The sequence below is a fragment of the Myotis nattereri genome (assembly GCF_964212035.1).
Source record: "Myotis nattereri genome assembly, chromosome: 9".
Classification (NCBI taxonomy): Eukaryota; Metazoa; Chordata; class Mammalia; order Chiroptera; family Vespertilionidae; genus Myotis; species Myotis nattereri.
In genome coordinates this window covers 59,500,044-59,520,041 of record NC_138084.1, presented here as the reverse complement: position 1 = coordinate 59,520,041, position 19,998 = coordinate 59,500,044, and the positions used below count along the sequence as shown (strand labels likewise).

The following is a 19,998-nucleotide window of genomic DNA, read 5'->3' as shown; positions in this document are numbered from 1 at the left end:
GCAACTCTATTATAACATATATTACCTTATTCCTTGAATGTTCATTTGTACTATGACTGTAAACCCCTTGGACGCAAAACCTCCCCACTTTGTCATAAGTTGCAAACTTATCCTCACATTTTTTTTCTGAAGGACTGTATTCTTAATTCCCTATTACCTCCAATTTTTCCTCTTTCTCTCTACACCAAGTCCTACTTCAGGCCACCTATTCTGTTTCTGTTCATACAGCACCTTCAGCTGTGCCCACGCTTGACATCTTGCCTAGCTTATCTTCCCAAAACTTAGAGAGTACACATCTAAAATATCTCATTGCACTTTTTAAAAAAAATTTTCAGTAACAGTTGACATCCAATATTATATTAGTTTCAGACGTATACCCCAATGATTAAACATTATATACCTTACTAAATGATTATCCTTATAAATTTCATACCCATCTGACATGATACATAGTTATTAGACTATTATTGACTATATTCCCTATAATTTCCCTATGCTGTACTTTACATCCCCATGACTCAGAGACACAGAGAATATTCTGCTTCTTCCTTTTAAATTCCAAAGCCACCACTCTAATTTTGACCCTTGTGGTCTCCCTTAACCCTCTCCTACAAGCTTTCCTTATCAGCATTTTAGAGGCTTCTATCGGATTCACATTTCCAAAACCTAGAGCTGATGATGTCTTTTCTTTCATTAAATATTTTTAATTGATTTTTATAAAAAGAAGAAGGGAGAGGGAGAGAGAGAAACATCAATGTGACAATGAAACATCAGCTGGCTGCCTCCTACATGCATCCCCAATGGGGATGGAGCCTACAACCTCGGCATGTGCCCTCACTGGAAATTGAACCAGCAACCTTTCAATGCACAGGATGATGCCCAACCAACTGAGCCACATGGGCCAGAGCGATTTCTTTTCAACCTTGTTTTAAGTACGTGATTCCCTTCATGAACCACCATCCTCAGTCCCCAGACTTTTTTCTCACCTCATTTACCTCTTTCATCCTGCACAACATGATACTCTCCATTTAGTTGGGTCCACCATTCCCAGCTTTACGACTTTATCTTCCTGAATGCTTTCCTATTGAAATCCTGGGAGCTCTGCCTTTTAGTAATGTATGTGTGGTCCTGACTCATGCCTTTCTTTACTGCGTATGACCTGAGGCCTGTCACTGCCTTTTCCTCATCTGTGCAAATCTTGCAGCTCCTTCTGTAGCACCTACTACCTGGTTACTCATTAAATATCTGTTAAATTGAATGGAAAATAGCTGTAATGTGTGTTATGAGCCTCCAAGTTCCTCTGAAGTCCTGAAAGTAGTTCTGTGCCTTGAAGGAAACATTTTACGGGAAAGGAGTCAGTTGCTCATTGGAACATTTCTTTGCTTTATGTGTCTCATCCATAAGAAGAGAGCCATGTCTTATTGCAGTTCAAATATCTGGAAATTGGACTCTCAATAAAACATGGTCTATAGCATATATTCCAGTGCAAGTTTACATTTTATTTTCATGTCATTCTGCCAAAAATGGTCATAGATTTTAGCTCTGAACTTTATCGTTTTATATTCCACTAGAGGCTTGGTGCACAAATTCAAAATCGTGCATGGGTGGGGTCCCTCTGGGTGGTCTGTGGGGATTGGGCCGACATCCACAGTCCAATGCCGCCTGCAGCTCCTACCTGCTGCTCCTGCTCATCCTGGCTCCACTGCGCCTGCTGTGGGCTCGCACCCAATCAATCCCTATCAGAGAGGCTCGTGTTGCCAAAGCAGTGCTCACCAGCCATGAGCCTTGTGTCTGGCGCCCTCCCGAGGGGAGTGGCCTGCAGGATCAGATTGAAACCAACTATCCGACATCCCTCAAGGGGTCCCGGATTGTGAGAGGGTGCAGGCCAGGGTGAGGGACCCCACCGGTGCACGATTGGGCCAGGAAGGGACCATGTGAGGGCTCCAGGGTGTGTCTGGCCCATCTCGCTCAGTCCTAATCAGCTGGACTCCAGCAGCAAGCTAACCTACCTGTCAGAGCCTCTTCCCCCTGGTGGTCAATGCACAACATAGCGACTGGTCGACCAGTCGACTGTCTTCCCCCTGGTGGTCAGTGCATGTCATAGTGAGCATTTGAGCATCATTAGCATATCATTAGCATAGTATGCTTTGATTGAACGGTCGACTGGTCATTGGACAACTGGGCACTTAGCATATTAGGCTTTTATTAGATAGGATTTGCTAGAGTAAAAAACTCTCAAAAATTGGAACCTGGTAGACTAAATTGTAAGATATTAACCCAAAGAGCAAACGTCTCCTAATCCTTACTGAAAAGATTGAGTTTTATAATTGCTAGCTTGTATCATGCCATCAGTTCATGGGGTTGAAGATATTTCCATTTTATGGGAAAACTAAGAATTTAATGCTAAAATCTAGACAATTGCCATGCTATTTCTTAGAACTCCTAAAATGAGTATTGAAATTATCTTGTCCGCCTCTGGTTTTATTTTATTCTTGACCTAGGCAGTTACTTTCAGAGAAAGGAATATGCTTAACAAAAGAAGTTTCATGAACCAAACAGCCCTGTCATTTATACAAGTGCAGCCAATGTTCTTCATGAGAATCAAAACCAATTGAACAGCCTGGATGGACTCAAGCATGATGCCGAATGGAAAAAAAAAGGCAATCTCAAAAGGTTGCAAACTCTATGATTCCATTTAAATACAATTTTTGAAATAACAAAATCATGGATATGGAGACTAGCGATTGCCAGGGGCTAGAGCAGCAGTTCTCAACCTGTGAGTCATGACCCCTTTGGGGGTCAAACGACCCTTTCACAGGGGTCGCCTAAGACCATCGGAAAACACATGTATAATTACATGTTGTTTTTGTGATTAATCACTATGCTTTAATATGTTCAATTTGTAACAATGAAAATACATCCTGCATATCAGATATTGACATTATGATTCATAACAGTAGCAAAATTGCAGTTATGAAGTAGCAACGAAAATAATTTTATGGTTGGGGGTCACCACAAAATGAGGAACTGTATTAAAGGGTCGTGGCATTAGAAAGGTTGAGAACCACTGGGCTACAGTCTAGAAAGGAAATGCAAGGAGGAGGTGGATGTGGCTATGAGGGGTTAATTTGTTCTTCTCCAGATAGCTTAGTTCTTTTATTTTTAAAAGCTTAATAAGTTCTACAAAAACAAAAAAAATAAAAATGAGCCACAATCTGGTATCCTAAGCTAGAGCCCTATGGTGGATGAATGTGGTGCTGGTTACACAAAGCTGCACAGGTGACAAAGTTACATAGAAACACACATGCGTGCGCCACACACACACACACACACACACACACACACACACACACACACCTGATTATTTACTGCAGTTATGCAGGATGTTATCATTAGGGGAAAGTGTAGTACATTTTTTTTTTTTTTGCAATTTCCTATGAACCTATAATTATTGCAAAATGAAAAGTTTTTTAAAAACCAGATATTTCCTTGCCACTTTAGAGAATAGGCCTCTGAGATCAGCAATAACACAAGCAGGTAAAGTGGGTGGGAGTAGGGAGGCTGAAAACTGCTGGATGTGAAGGAAGCAGCTTTGATTTGGCTCCTCCCACTGTGGGGCTGTGCACTTGGAATTCCTGAGGCTTCTGAGGGCTGGTGCTGTTTTTATAAAATGCCAGAAACTAAAGTTTTCATGTAAAAATTTCCTGACTTTTATTAATAACTAATTCAAACTATTTTTGAACACTGTATACAAGCCATACTAAATATATGTGAGGGCTGGAATCAGCCTAATGATTCCTGTGCAAAATCAGCTTCAGGCCAGAGGTGCAGTTTGACCCTGAGATGAATTCCCCACTTCACAACCTGGTAGCCTCCTCTGTGGTTCCTTATGAAAAACAGAGAAATGGATTGTTCCCAAAGAAGTACGAGTTCTTCTCTGGTCACTGCTGAAAATGGCATAAGCCACCAGTGAAATTCTGGAGGCTGTTGGTTTGATTACAGCTCAGAATCACGCTACCGCTACTGGCTTCTGACCCAGACCTTCACACCGGCTTCCTCAGCATGGTGTCTGGGACAGAGCAGGTGCTCAGTTTGTGTTTTTTGGAAGAGTTAATTTGTTCTCCAGATAGCTTAGTTCTTTTATTTTTAAAAGCTTAATAAGTTCTACAAAAACTAAAATGTGAGCCATGATCTGGTATCCTAAGCTAGAGTTTTCCTGAGGCTGATACCTTGGCCCGGTGAATGCCATTTATATATACGTGTCAGCAGCACTCACAACTTCTGTGTCTATTTGACATTTATTGCAAATGAGCAGAGGGAGTGTTGATAAGGTCATTATTCTGGTTTTGGTCCTTTAAAGGCTTTATCATCTCTGCCCTGCTTAAGGCCCAGAGTCTAGCCATCCTTTCTTCTCCGATTCCCAACAAGGACAGCCAACTCAGCAGAAGTTAAAAGGGGCGGGCCAATTACATATTCTTCACTACACCACCTGGTGAGTCAGTAACATCACCCCACCTTTCCCTCTGAAACATCACGGGCACTAATCAGACTCCTTCTGTCTCAGTTTCTAGTAGATAGAGTGCGGCACCCCCAATTCCTTCATGAAGAAAATGAATAGAAAAATTCCAGTTTTCTACAATTGGAATTTTAATTCAATTTCATTTTAATTAAAATGCATTAAACCTTAAAATTTCACCTATGGCACAATTACACATTGTTAAAATCAAATCGAAATAATGAAAAGATTCATTTGCATGATTTCTGTCCTCTTTTCCCCCAAAAGTCTGCTAAAGAGAGTACAGAGAATGCTTTCTAATCTTCCTTTAAAAAAGAGCATTTGTAGGTATTGCATAATTATAAGTCAATAAGAGTCTTTTCCTATTTATCATTTTTATCAAGCTTTATAATATGCGATTTTTAAGGGTTGGTTCCCAGCCTAGATAATTATGCTGATGAGGTAAGAGCATTAATTTAAAGTGTAGCCACTAATTTCTCTAAGGGGACATATGCAAAGACCCTGGACTTTACATTTGTTTTCAACTAATTATTCTGTATTTACTTTTCCATTAGTCCAGTAATTTTTCTTTCAATTCAGAATTAAGCAATAAGACACTGAATTACATAAAGGCCTGTTTAGCATAGCAGACACACCCCATCATTCCCTAGTCCTCTGATTTACAGCTATTAAAATGCTAACCAAGAGGCTGTCTACATGCCCTTTAGTATTTATATTCCATCACGCAGTCACCTCAGTAACCTATTCTTTCTCAGAAGGACTACCTGGCAATTAACTCCGGTCTTGTCTAACTCACCATCTCATTATGTAAAGTGGTTTTGAACACAAACTTTATTAGCAACTTTCATTCTCATTTCTTCTTATTTTATCCACCATCAGCCTGCCTAGAAATGTCAGTTTATATGTGACCAAAATGCTCTGGAAAATGGCAGTTTAAAACCGTCTGCACCGGACAGGCAGCACATTTTGTAATTGGTCTTTGCACTGTGGGGCACTAGCATATATTGAGATTGTCATGTTTCAGCTGAAGCATGTGATGCAATTTTTTACTGAAATGGACATGAATTCCCCCTGCCACACAATACAGCATTTTAACTACGTCCAGGAGGAACGAGCAAGTAAGGAAGCTGTTATTTTTATTCTGAAGATTAAAAGAAAAAAAAAAAACAAATTCAAAATTCTTTGTTGCAAGTAAAGGAACTCACGGTATCGGAAGAGCTGAAATGTGGTTCAGTGTACACGTTCTTGGTAAGGAACCAGAGTGGGCTGATGAGACGACTGGAAAGACAGCACCTGAAAATGTGTTGAATCCCTGGACAGGGAGACATCCCACCGGTGCAACTGACTTACCAACGTCGGGATCCACGGCTTGAACTCTGGTCAACAGAGCCTTGGTGGCCGTGTTCTCATAGACACAGGCGTGGTAGTGGTGAGAAGAGAACACAGGGGGGTTATCGTTCACATCTTCCAGGATCAAGTGGATGTCAGATTGGCAGAACCTGCCACCCCCATCAGTGGCCCTGGCGATCAGCTTGTACGCAGGGACCCTCTCCCGGTCTAGCGGTGACGACGTTTTTAACTGGCCTGTGAAAAGAAATAGCCCACCTTCTCAAAAATTGTCTAAGTTCTTTGAAAAGCAGAGGATCAATTCTATAAAGAATCCCAACATAGAAAAGACCAATGATATTGGGCTCAAGTGTCTCATAATTTTGAAAAATAGAACAAATATGGTTTAAAGCATCAGGGACAAAATCCTGTGATTTTGGATGCAACAACAAACCAACAGCAGGAACTTCAAATTAATTAATGCCACTGTGAAACCTCTGGCATTGGGGGTTCCTCCTTTTGGCTACATGGAGAAGCTCCATAGCTCCTTCGACCTCCCCAGCTATGTCTCTGGGTTTCTGCTGTCTCCAGAGAATGGGCCAGGGTCTGAGTTCTCTGATAGTCAACCATGTCAATAACCTGAAGACCCAGAAGGGGCAGGCAGTCTCTCTGCTTCCTGTTACCCACCATCGTTTTGCCCCATCTTTTAGAGCAGTGGTTCTCAACCTTCTGTCCCTTTAAATACAGTTCCTCAAGTTGTGATCCAACCATAAAATTATTTTTGTTGCTACTTCATAACTGTAATGTTGCTACTGCTATGAATCGTAATGTAAATATCTGATATGCAGGATGGTCTTAGGCGACCCCTGTGAAAGGGTCGTTCGACGGCCAAAGGGGTCGCGACCCACAGGTTGAGAACTGCTGTTTTAGAGGAAAACAAACAATCCCAAAAGAGGCTGGTTACAGCACAAAGAGGACTTTAAGGAGCCCTACTGTGCCAGGTGAACCCTCTAACTGGACCGTGCAGGGGTTCGTGGTTGGTGGAGAGGGTTCCGATGAAGAAATATTTGAGGAGCTCAGAGAAGCAGCTATTAGCAACCAACATGGAGGTAGGTTATATATTTTAACCACGGGAACACCTGTACTGGTGCTGGGAGTCAGCCCCCCTGGAGATTTTGTGGTGGTTGTTTAGAATTTAATAGTTAAACATCAAGACCTGAATAAATGCTATTTGGTGTAAAGTATGACTCATGAAGTATTATTATACTTAAATAAAATGAACAGGCGTTGTGTGGACCATGCCAGCCCAACTCATAAAGCAGTTTCTCCCATGGCTTCCTTGCTCCAGCCAGTTCTCAAAGATAGGTTAGGTTATTTCCCTCTCCTACTTCCAAACAGCCAGTTTTTTGGTTGGGCCATTCAAGACCCTCGTGATGTGGCTGAAAGTTATTTTTCCCAGCAAGCACTTTGATCACAAACCATTCTACGGCCCCTCTCACCAGTGACAGTGCTGTCCGTGGTGTTCCCTGGATGGGTCTCGCCCTCTGCTCCTGCTGCCCCCTGCAGTGTCCTGTCTGACTTACTAGGATTCTGGCTGCGTTCAAATGTCAGCTCTTCTTTAAAACAATTTTCACTTTCCTCTCAGTAGAATATTACCTACTTCTTCCTCTGAGCCCAGATATATCTCCTCTGGGTCAATCATTTCATTCTGTCTATTATTATCATTATTGTTATTATTATTACTAGATGCCTGTTGCAGGAAGATTCCTGCAAGAATAGGGCTTCGCTCCCGTCTCTGCCATTCCTACCCTGCTGTTCTCTGTAGCTTCTCTCCCCCCCATCTCTGCTACCTCAGTTCTGTTGCTTGGCTTCCTTCTATGGTGTCTTCAGTCTTTGCTCCCAGCCGGCATATGCAAATTAGCCATCATCTTTGTTGGCGGTTAATTTGCATATCACTCTGATTAGCCAATGATGGGTGTAGCGAAGGTATGGTCAATTTGCATCTTTGTCTATTATTAGATAGGATTAGCTTACTGGTCTGTCTTCCTCACTTGACATGGTTTGTTTTGTTCATCTTGGAGTCTACCACAAATATGCCATAAGTCCTTTTATGTCGATTAGCTACCCAATAAGTGTTAGCTATTGAATACATCAACACCAGGCACATATGGACAAGTAGTATATTCCTAAGTAGCTCAGTGCTTCCAAGTAGAAAAAGGTGCTGTGGGAGTGAGCAAGGAGGAGCCACTACCTCTTGGAGTCTCAATATTTTGTGGTTCAATAGGACCAAGACAACACTGGAAACATGCAAGTTGTTCCATCTTTATACATCATTTACAAATTTCCAGTAGATGAACCATCTAGTGCATACCACTGAAATAATTTACCTCCATAGAAAATGTCTTTTCCATTAGCCCTGGCCTTCAGTGCCGGCATCTGCTGTGGCGTACATAACCTTTCACTTTATACATTTTACCTGACTGCGTAAGCAAATCTGAGGGCTCATAACTTTGGAGGCAGGAATGTTTAATGAAAACCAGACAAGTGTGCTAATAAGCATCGGGAAGGGACCCAAAAGGGATTTCAACAGGGAGAACTCTCCTTACTCTGCATTGCTGTCTGGTTTGCATGGCAACTTGTGTTGCTGATGTAATTCTGTTTAAACTCTTTATAGGGCAGATGCTTTAACTCAACGACTATGAGAAACAGGAGAAGCAAGTAGACCTGTCTGATTACTTGATGCTAATAAATGTAAGTAAATCAGAGCAAGTTTATAAGCCAAATAAAGTTTGTGTGCTCCAGAGCACCCATCTTCAGATACCATGCACAATTAGGTGTGTTTTTTTTTAAAGAATAGTTTAATGATTTTCAGAAAGTAAGGGAGAGGGAGAGACAGAGAAACATCTATGTGAGAGCACACCATTGCTAGGCTGCCTCCTGCATGCCCCCTACCAGGGATCGAGCCCAAAACCCAAGCATGTGCCCTTGACCAGGAATCAAAACTGCAACCTCCTGATGCACAGGGTGATGCCTAATACACTGAGCCACACCAACCAGAGCATGTACAATTAGTATTTCTTAGAGCCCAAGATAGCCAGGCATCATATGAAGGCTCTTGTGTATGTATTAGTTAGGCACTACTGATGAGAACATAGGAGAGCTTAACTTCTCTCCTGGACTAACAATGGCATTTATCCAAAGAATAAATGTCACCTTACCACTTTCTGGATCTAGAAAAAACTCATTGTGTCCAGATCCATAGAGTGAGTATCGTATATCTCCATTGGATCCAATATCGGCATCCTGGGCACTGACCTTCAGAATGATTTTATTTGAGGGAATGTCTTCGGGAAATAATGCTGTATATGCAACCTAGTCAAAGGTAAAGAAAAGTAATTATATCCTTAGTATTTCTGGGGCAACTGCCATAGTTAGCATGCATTCAAATAATTTGGATGCATTCACATAATTTAGCTTCAGCTTTTTTTTTCTTATATCATAGAACCAACCATTTTACAAGATAGGATGAAACATGGTATGTCTCTTGCCCTGCCGCTCCCATGCTCATTCATTCAACAAATACTGATTGAACACTACTATGTGCTCGGTACTACTTAGATTCTAGGAGGACAGTGTTGAGTAAAACAGATAAAAAATCCCTGCCCCCGTGCAACCATGACGCAGGTCTCATATGGACCACAGTCCTCTTCCTGTTAAGCACCAGCGAATCCTTGGGACACTTCAACTCTTTAAAAAGCTACTACTAGCATTTGGCATTAGTATGAGAGATTAAGTCTATTTGCATTTTTCTAAGCTACAGAGTACCAATATTGTGGCTCTGGGTCCAGATGGCGATTAAAAGAAGAAAGGTAAATGAATAGGGATTTAATTTCAGTAAGAAGAAAACAAACCTAGTACTGGCACCTTGCACTGACTATCCTGTTTGTTATGTGATAGAAAAGCTACCTCATGACGACCTTGGGCATCTGGGTTCATTGCTAACATGGCCATGAACCAGCTGTGTAAACTTACAAAAAAAAGCAATTTATGCTTTTGAGGGATCCATTTCTCTTTTATGAAATCAATGATTTAGAATAGTCCTTTAAAGTCCTTCATGATTCCTCTAAAATTATTTAATTTTAGGACTCATGGTTTTGTTTTTATTTTTGTGGGCAAAATTATGTACCTGATTCATGCGACCTCCTCTACCCTTTCCATGTTTATAATATTCCATCCAAGACTCCAACTCCTAGCCTCTTATATCCAATTGGAGCTCACTAACTAAGCAGGTCAGAGCAGAAATTAGCTTGGCCTTAAGCAGAGAAGGAAAATGGGTCTTGACTTAATTTTAGAGAAGCAGAGTAAAAAGGAGCAATCTATCTGCGATAGCCACAAACCTTACCTGATCACACACTGGGCTATTATCATTCACATCGCTGACAGTCACTTCCACCATGGCCTGTGTGACAAAGAGCCCATCGGTGGCCGTGATATTGAGGAAGTAAGCATCTTGTTCTTCCCTGTCTAGAGGTCTCTTCACATAGACCTTCCACTCACTCTGCACCAGCCCCAGGGCAAACCTTCCTCGGGGATTCCCTCCTGCAGTAAAAAAAAAAAAAAAAAAAGAGGTTTTGAAGCTGTGCGGTGACGGCGAGAGGACAGTGTAGGGTCATCCAGGTGCCCCGCAAACTATATCATTTACGATACTGAACAATCTATTCTCACTTCCTTTTGGTTCTTGTGCAAGAAAGCCTGATATTTATATGCTTGGCTTGTGTGGAAAGTAAAACAGTAACTTTCAAGAGGATAAACTGCACTTAGAGAAGCCGGAGGTGAGCTCTTGTTTAGTTCCCCTTAAGGACAATCAAATTCAAACTGTGAAATCAATCCTTCTCAGGATGATACAACCGTCTTTCCACTTTGTCTCAAGAGAGGATGTAATACACCGTAGCTCTTGTTACCAAGACAATTTCATTAGCTGTTGATAATCAAGGAAAGGCAGTCAGTACAATTGAAGAATCTTTTTAATTTATGGGGGTGACATTGGTTAATAAAATTATATGGTTTCAGGTGCACAATTCTATAATACATCGTCTGTATATTGTATTGTGTGTCCACCACCCCAAGCAAGTCTTCTTCTATCACCATTTATCACCCTACACCCTCTCCTACCTCCCCAACCCCCCCTTTCCCTCTAGTAATCACCATACTATTATCTGTGTCTATGAGTTTAATTTTTTCTTAAGCCCTTCATTTTTTTCACACAGCTCCCCAACCTCCCCCTCCTCTCCTCTCCTCTGACAGCTGTCAGTCTGTTCTTCATATCTATGAGTCTGTTCCTACTTTGCTTGTTAATTTTGTTCATTAGATTCCACATATGAGTGAAATCATATGGTACTTGTCTTTCTCTGACTGGCTTATTTCACTTAGCACAATACTCTCCAGGTCCATCCATGCTGTCACAAGATTTCCTTCTTATTTTCCTTCCTTCCTTCCTTCCTTCCTTCCTTCCTTCCTTCCTTCCTTCCTCCTTCCTTCCTTCTTCCTTCCTTCCTCTCCTCCTCCTCCTCCTTCTTCTTCTTCTTTCTTTTTTTTTTAAAAAAATATATTTTATTGATTTTTTACAGAGAGGAAGGGAGAGGGAGAGAGAGTTAGAAACATCGATGAGAGAGAAACATCGATCAGCCGCCTCCTGCACATCTCCTACTGGGGATGTGCCCGCAACCCAGGTACATGCCCTTGACCAGAATCGAACCTGGGACCTTTCAGTCCGCAGGCCGACGCTCTATCCACTGAGCCAAACCGGTTTCAGCTCTTCTTCTTTCTTATAGCTGGGTAGTATTCCACTGTGTGAATGTACCAGAGCATTTTTATCCACTCATCTCCTGATGGGCACTTGGGCTGCTTCCAAATCTTGGCTATTGTAAATAACACTGCAGTGGACATGGGGGTGCATATATTCTTTTGAATTAGTGTTTTGGGTTTCTGCTATTAAGGAATCTTTTAATGAAAGATTTATCGTACAGCTGTATTCTCCCTATAAGGACTGGGGTTGGGGGAGAGAAGTTTGTATGAAAGAGGAAGTCCCGTTAATATTAAAGGGCCCTAATGAGGGGTCACTGAAGGTGCAGTTCAAAGATAAGCACTACAATAAGATCAAATGTATCAGAGCAAAGCTGGGGAAAGCAGGAGAGAAGGAGAAGAGGTGAAATGGAACAGCTTTTGATGACGCTGAAACATTGACAGTGGTCCCAGCAATACTACTTCCAGCACCACTGAGTTGCATGGGGACCACAGTGGCTTGCAGAAGATGGGAACAGGAGGGAAGAAAATACTTGACCTTCCAATCCCAAAGAGGAAAATAATGTCGCTTCAAACAAGGAGGAAGACTGAATGAGACAGCTGGCAAGGAGCCTGGAATTCAGTTAAATCATCACTGTTTCCCTGGGTTAGCCATTTAGCAAGTATTTATCACCTGCTCTGGGCCAGGCTCGGCTCCAGGCAGTGGCGCTACAGCAGTGGACAAAACTGACCCAAATTTCTCCTGCTGGAACTCACATTCTAGTGGGGAAGACTGACAGTAAACAAATAAATAAGGAACATATTGCATCCTGCTGCTACTTCACTGGAGTGAACTTGCCTTCCTACAATGAATCTTTAAAAAAGCCCAGGGCAGAGCTGCTGGTCCTGTCCAGGGGATGGAGTGGGAAGGGTGGCATTTTGAGAGCCAGACTGTGCACTGGATTATATGGCATGGTGGGGGGTGGGCTCAGTCTGGGGTCTCAGCGGTGTGGGGCTAACAGGATGAATGGCAGACAGTGCAGAAAAGGAGGGGTGCACCCTCCTCCAGGGCAGTGGGTTTTTGCTGGGAGTGACTGTGCCTCCTCCCCCACCCCTCAGGGGACACTTGTCCATGTCTGAAGACATTTTTGAATGTCACATCAGGGGTTGTGAGGTACAGCTACTGGAATCTATTGGGTAGAGGCCAGAGGCACTGGTAATCATCCCACAAGGCAGAGAACTGCCATCTATGACAAAGACTTCTCTGCCCAGAATGTCAAGTGTCCAGGGTGAGAAATCTGCTCCCGTGAGGCTTGGGGTCCTCCCTGGGAGATCACTTTCCTCCATCACTGGCTAGGCTTCAGTTAGACTGTGGTTGAATATTCAGCATGCACAGATTTAACCTCGCCGATGCTTCTGGTTCAGGCCCACACTGTTCTTTTGTTAAATAAAATGATTAATGGTCCTTTGTTAATCTGTGGAAGCACAGCCAAGTTATGATACATCAAGAGCAAAAGTTAAATCTCATTAAAATCAGTTGGTGGTTGGCACTGCTAACAGTAACAGTAGCTTTAAGCTACTCTGTTCTCATTACCTTGGTAAAGTTGATAGGCTGGCCCCTTTAAATCTTCCATTCAGAGACAATGTATAAATAATTAAGGCTGAGTAACAGTTCTTCCAAATAGAAGAGTATCCCTTAGAATGCTTAAGAAGCTTTTTATCTGCAACTGAATGCAAATGAAATCAAAGTGATGCTTTACTCACCTATTTCTCTTTACCACTATTGCTCCTGTCTTTATTGCAGAAGCATACATTTTAATAAAAAGGAAGTTATCAGCTAAAGCATGAAATGCATAAATAGCTTTAAACAGAAAACATCAAGCAAACAGTTCCATGAAGAGGAGTAGCGTGGAGAAGTGTGGCAGTCGCTAGCACGGACGCATATGCCCTCCCGTGGATCTTATTCTGCAGTGATTAATTAACTTTCCCACCAACGTACTTAAGCAGACTCTGTGTCCTGGGGGCATTCTAATTAATTCATTTTTCACGGTGAATAATGTAGTTTTTCTAAAGGGAAACCACCTGACTACAAGTATTGATGGATTCTTTAAAATCTTTTGGCACTTGGCTTATGTTCTGCCTTTGAATGTCACAACATCAAAATGTTCGTTTTAAAACCCCAAAATAGTTTTAGGAAGACTGCACTCACATCATCAACCCTCTCCTCTTTGTAGTTTAAGGCCAATCACCCCCGGAAAGCTGCCCCTGATCAAGACACCCCTTCTTCACTCTGACATGAAATCCTCAGGCTCTCAGAGCAATGGTGACATACTTTGTGCCCTCTGGGTGACCTCATTTGTCTATCTTGGCTCTCCCATTGAACTGCTACTTACTATTTGGAAAGACAGGAAAGGGATCCAAGAAAAATGAGCTGTCAGGAGAAATATCTTTGGCTTAGAGTTATAACATTATTTTATTTTTTTAGCAGAAGGTCAAACCTGGCTCTCTAATTTGTAAATGTGAATGTATATGAGTTTTCATTATCAGAGAAAACAGCTATTTGCTTTTTCCCCCCTTAAAAATCTAGGGAAAAGAAATACAGTTAAAAATACATCTCTTATATATTTCAAAAATAACAGCAAAAAAGAGCTGTTATTTTCACTTCTTCAGCTGAGAAGTTTGGCTGGACTCTACTTGCAATGATAAAAAGTGACTCAAGGCCTGGGTACCGATCTGGGTAACCAGTTGCAGGCAAACCAATGAACTCCAAATTAAGGCTGAGTGAGGAATAACCAACAACTGTATCAACTCAGATCTCTTCCTCAGCCCCAGAGCATCAATACTCTTAACCCCTCATCTCGCCTTCTTCTCTCCTACTCTCACTGCCTGCCACCTTCCATCTCTAGAAGGCAGAGCCCGTAGTGAAAACCAAAGGGTGGTAGACTGACCTGTAATGTGGTAGCTCACTTGGCGATTGATGTCGGAAGTGTCTCTGTCCCACGTGCTGAGGACGGCTACCACCTCGCCCGGAGGGTCGCTCTCCTTCACATTCCCTTGGTACACCTCATGGGCAAAGACGGGTGCGTTGTCATTTATATCTGTCACCCTGACAGAGACCAAAGCCGTGGCAGAAAGAGAGAAGGCCTCCCCAAGGTCGGATGCCACCACGGAGAAGGTGAATGAGGGGTCTGTTTCGTGATCCAGGTCCTTCAAGGTACTGATCCAGCCGGTGTTGCTGTCAATATTGAATGCTTCCATTACCTTTTCGGGCTGGGAATCTGCGTGCAGGGAGTACGTGACCTGCCCATTAGCTCCCCAATCCATATCGATGGCTCTCACCTGGGTGAGTTTGGTGCCGACAGGCATCCCTTCCATGACCATGGTCTCATAGCTTGCCGTCTCAAAGACTGGCTTGTTGTCGTTCAAATCCAACACCTTGATGTCCACGTCCGCAGTAAATACAATGTCTACCTTGTCGAGGGGTATCGTGGCTGCTACTTTAAAGTGGAAAGCTGGGCTGACTTCATGGTCTAGGCGTTTGTCGAGCTTGATGGTGCCTGTGTCCTGTTCTATGATGAAGACACCCCCTTTGTTATTTTCGGGACGTTCCCCGTTAACTGTGCTGAATTGGACATTCTGACTGGGCAAAATCCTTAGGGTGTCCACCGTGCTCCCAATGGCCGTATCTTCTGCAATGGTAAAAGAATACTGAGACTGGGTAAATGAAGGCAAGAACGTTTCAGGGGGCAAGACGTGGATGTAGACAGGGATGAGGGAGTGCTTTACTGGAATGCCCCCATCGACTGCTTTGACAAAGAAGGACAGCACTGTGTTTCTCAGCTGGTTAAAATTGCCCTTCGTGACCATCCAACCGTTGTCAGGATCGATTTCCAGCAGGTCGGCCACAGAGACCGAGGCCTCGCTGTACAGGGAATAAGTAATCCTTGAGTTGGCTCCATCATCTGGATCCATGGCCTGCACCTGAGTGACCAAGTGACCCCGTCCCACGTCTGCCCTGACGCTGGCCCTGTATTCCACTGTCATGAACTGGGGAGCATTGTCATTTTCATCCACAACAATCACCCTCACGGTGCAGAAAGTCGTTCTTCCCCCGCCATCAAGGGCCCTCAAAAAAATACTAATGTCGCCTTCCAGAGGGTTTTCCCGGTCGAGCCTTTCTGTTGTAATGACTTGTCCATTGCTGTCTATGAGGAATCGATCTTTGGCAAAGTCATTGATGATGGCATAGCTGATCTGCCCGTACGTCCCTGGGTCCCCATCTGTGGCTCGAACGTGAATCACCTTTGTCCCGGCAGCCGCATTCTCTCTAACCTCAGCTACGTAGGTGCTTTGTGAAAAGGTGGGGCTGTACAGGTTAGCCCCCAGCACCCTAATATGCACCTGTGCAGTGCTAGTGAACAACCCGTCAGAGACGGACACATTGAGACTGTACAGAGGCTCCATGCGCTGCTTGCGGTGGTTGGATAGTGTGATGACCCCACTCTTGCTGTCCATCAGAAAGCTTGTCCGGTCGTTCCCAGATAAAATGTTATATTCCAACCGGTCGAAGTCAGAGCTGTCTGCATCGGAGGCTTGCACACAGGTCACAAAATGGCCCCGGGGGGCTAATTCACTCACATAGGACTCATAAATGAGCTGATTAAAAACCGGAGGGTTGTCATTAATGTCTGAGATGTAGATATGAACCAGGACCTCACTGCTCAGCGATGGGAAACCACTATCAGTTGCTCTGACTTTCAAAGTGCAGTGTTGCACTGACTCGTGGTCCAGCATCCTTGCCGTCAGGATTAAGCCACTGGCGCTGTCTATGTGGAAATAATCGGTGCTGTTGTAAGTGTCCTGGACAATCTGGTAATGAACCATTTTATTGTTTTCTGAGTCCACATCAGTGGAAACAACTTGCAAAACAGGTGTCCCAATGAGAGAGGCTTCTGTCAATGTTGTATTGTATGTAGGCTGATCAAAAACAGGGGCGTTGTCATTCACATCGTTAACGAGCAAGTCAACGGTGACTTCAGCCCTGGCACCGGTAAGGGCATCGCTGGCTCTTACTGTCAACTTATAAACAGATGTAACTTCATAATCCAAAGGGCCAACGACTTTCAGGACCCCAGTGTCAAAGTCGATGTTGAATTGTTTATAAAGATCCCCATCGATAATGATATATATGATGCCTTGGCCTTCTGGACTGGTGGCATTGATGCTTAGAATAGGTGTATCCATCCCGATGTCTTCATTGATGGATGCTGTATAAAAGGGCTTATCAAACACAGGCATCGCTTTGTTGACAATCGTGATGGGCAGTTCTACCAATGTGGACAAAGAAGGGTTTCCACCATCTTTGGCTAGGACAGTGACACCATACTCAATGTTGGACAAGTCAGAGTTGAATGCTTCTTTTAAAATAACATTCCCCGAATTAGGGTTAATTTCAAAGTGGCCATAGTCATCCTGTAGGACATAGGTCACTTCTCCATTTGCACCTTTATCTTTGTCGATGGCTGTCACCCGGTAAATCGGAGTCCCAGGCTCAGCATCAACTTGCACAGCAGCATAGTAAGGGAGGCCCACGAAGACTGGAGAGTTGTCATTTATGTCTTCGATGCTGACTCTGACCACTACCCTGGCCACACGCAAATGGTCCATCTCACGGCTGGCTTCTACCACCAGCTCATATAACTCTTGTTCCTCACGGTCGAAGGGGACTCCGGTGGTCTGGATGACTCCTGAGGTAGATTTTATCTTGAATTTATTTCCTGGGTTTAAGATGCTATATTTTAAGGGCTCATTAAGGCGATTTCCAATGGCATTGACAATAGCAACTTTGGTTATATTAGGGTTGTTCTCTGAGATTGAGGTGGAGTAAAAGCTTTGTGTAAAGTGGAGGCCGCTGTCCATGGCTTCTTTAACCAAAATGGTGACCATGGACGTGCTGTAGAACTTCCCGTCTGAAACTTTAACTATCAGTGCGTAGTGGTCTTTGGAGAGGTTGTTGTTTTTTATGGAGAGCACGCCAGTATTTGAGTCCATTAAAAAGTAATCCACGCTGCCTTCCAGTAGGCTGTATGTCAGTTCGGGGGGCACCTCGGAGTCAGGATCTGTGGCACTAACTTTCAGCACCTCCACTCCAACATAGGTAGGTAGGAGCAGGACCGTCTCAAACACAGCCTGGGTGAAAACAGGCGGGTTGTCATTCACATCTGTCACCTCTATGCTGACTTCAACGGGACTCTCTGCAGTCAGCTGGGGGCTGCCGCTGTCTCTCACGTGCACGTGGAAATGGAAACGGGAGATGGTTTCGTGGTCCAGGGTGGCAATCGTTCGGATGGCCCCCGTACTGGAGTCCACCGTGAAGAACTTCTTGGCCGTGGACTCGACGATCTGATACACAAGCAGAGCATTCCGGTTGCTGTCGGCATCGGTGGCCCGAATTACCAGGGGGCTGTTATCTAGGCTCCTGACAATGCTATTAACTGGGGCAGCCTCACTCAGGCTGCCTGAATATTGAGAAAAGAGGAAAATGGGGGCATTATCATTTTCATCAACAATCTGAATATTGACCGAGACATTGGAAGCCATTCCTGCCATGTTCGTGGCCTGTACGGTGAGTAGGTAAGAGGAAGTTCGCTCATAATCCAGTGCTTTCCGGGTAGTGATGACTCCAGAGTATGGATTTATGGTAAAGATCCCATCTGTGTTTCCATCTTTGACATCATAAATGAGGGTAGATTGACTAATCGCAGAGATCAGAATGACCGATGTTCCAATATCAACATTTTCATTTACTTCTGCTTGGTAGTCTTTGTGAGCAAACTTGGGGTGAGAATTATCAGACATGGTGACAGAAATGCGCACAATTGCAGTGGCAGACATGGGCGGGGACCCCTGGTCTGTGACTTTGACTGACAGGACAAACTGACCCATAGTCGTCATGTCTGGTTCTTTGGAAACGGTGATGATGCCCAGGACTGGTTCGATCTTAAATGTGTTCCCCGTGTTCCCTAAAATAAGGAAATCAACGGGGAAATGAGTTACAATTGGGTCATTTTTTGATCATTAACTTTTCATCTGAAGGCTACTTGACTGCAACATGGCAAGCAAAAAGCAATTTTTCATATTCATACCATCTCATTCTGAAATAAAACAAGAGACTTCTCTTTTAGGAGTATTCAAAAGCAACCGAAATGAATTTTCTGGTAAAATTGTGAATTTCAGATCACTATCTTCTTAATCCAGGTTAACAACAACAACATAGCACTGTGTACTTTAAACCTGGCGAATAAAAGCTTGTGGGGGAGACTTTTCTGTTTAAACTTTCTTATTCTCAGCCTTGTGAGACGAGGACCAGACTGGGCTGGCACAGGCTAATGTCACTGGTGAAAAGGTATTTTCACCTAAACCATATTCTATGTTCCATGTTACAAGGAAGAGAGCTGTAGAAATTGTTTCGGAACACTACCACACAGTCATTTGGTTTCAGAGTATCCTAAAGGTAAGCTTTACTACATGGAATTGGTATTGTTTCATGCTATCAAAACCCCATTCGTCTGAAACACTACTTTGGTGAGGGGGTTTTGTTTAGGCAGGGAGAATTCTTTCCAAGTCACTGTTGGCTTTGTAAGTCGTGAGGATTTTTTCTGACAAACCGATTCTTATTTTCCCACATCCCCAAACACACACATGCACACACAGACATAAAACTAGACAAATAATGATAAGGCAGTTGCTCCAATCTGTAACCATTCTAGGCGCCAAATTTTTCAGAAGTTTCTGGTGAAGTAGGAAACTGTTGATCATCGGAACCAACATCCAAACCAAAGACTGGAGATGCAACCTTTACGAGACTGAAAAACGGGTGCCTGCTTGGCCACCTCTGAAACGGGAAGCGCTGTGAACCTGGAAACTGTGCGAGTTTAGAGCTCTGTCTCTGAAATGTGCAGGGGTGTGAGGTTGGGATTGTTGAGGAAAATTAAAGAGAAGATAATGGGGAACACACACTTGAAGAATGTAAAGAATGTAGTTCAAAAGTGATGGATGGTGTGGAGCAGCATCCTTCACCGACTCGCTTTTGCTTGTCTCATCAGCCTCCCTAATGCTTCTCAAGGAACACAGCTGCTTGTGTGTCTAGATTCGTTTAAATCCAAAGTTAATGATCTTGGTTATTCAATTATATTGGGGTTATTCCTTCTTTTTCAAGTACTGCAGTATGGCAGACACATGGAGAGTTTAAATGTCATCATTAAAGAAGGCAGTTATATAATGTGTCCGTTGAAATATATAGCAAGCACAGCTGTATACATACTTCTTACTTCATTCTTACTAAATAAACTTTTCCAGGTCTGAAAATGAAAAAG

General features: G+C 43.2%; 1 protein-coding gene across 2 annotated transcripts in view; it reads right to left on the bottom strand.

The window, feature by feature from the left end:
• Nucleotides 1–19,998, bottom strand: part of FAT3 (FAT atypical cadherin 3) — a 663,604-nt gene that overhangs the window by 77,621 nt on the left and 565,985 nt on the right. For both annotated transcript variants that reach the window (XM_081099132.1, XM_081099133.1), the window contains 4 exons: nucleotides 14,572–18,645; nucleotides 10,245–10,441; nucleotides 9,056–9,214; nucleotides 5,867–6,095 (listed from right to left, as the gene is read on the bottom strand). In XM_081099132.1, the coding sequence (XP_080955258.1) occupies nucleotides 5,867–6,095; nucleotides 9,056–9,214; nucleotides 10,245–10,441; nucleotides 14,572–18,645 (4,659 nt within the window). The remainder of the gene's footprint in view (nucleotides 1–5,866; nucleotides 6,096–9,055; nucleotides 9,215–10,244; nucleotides 10,442–14,571; nucleotides 18,646–19,998) is intronic.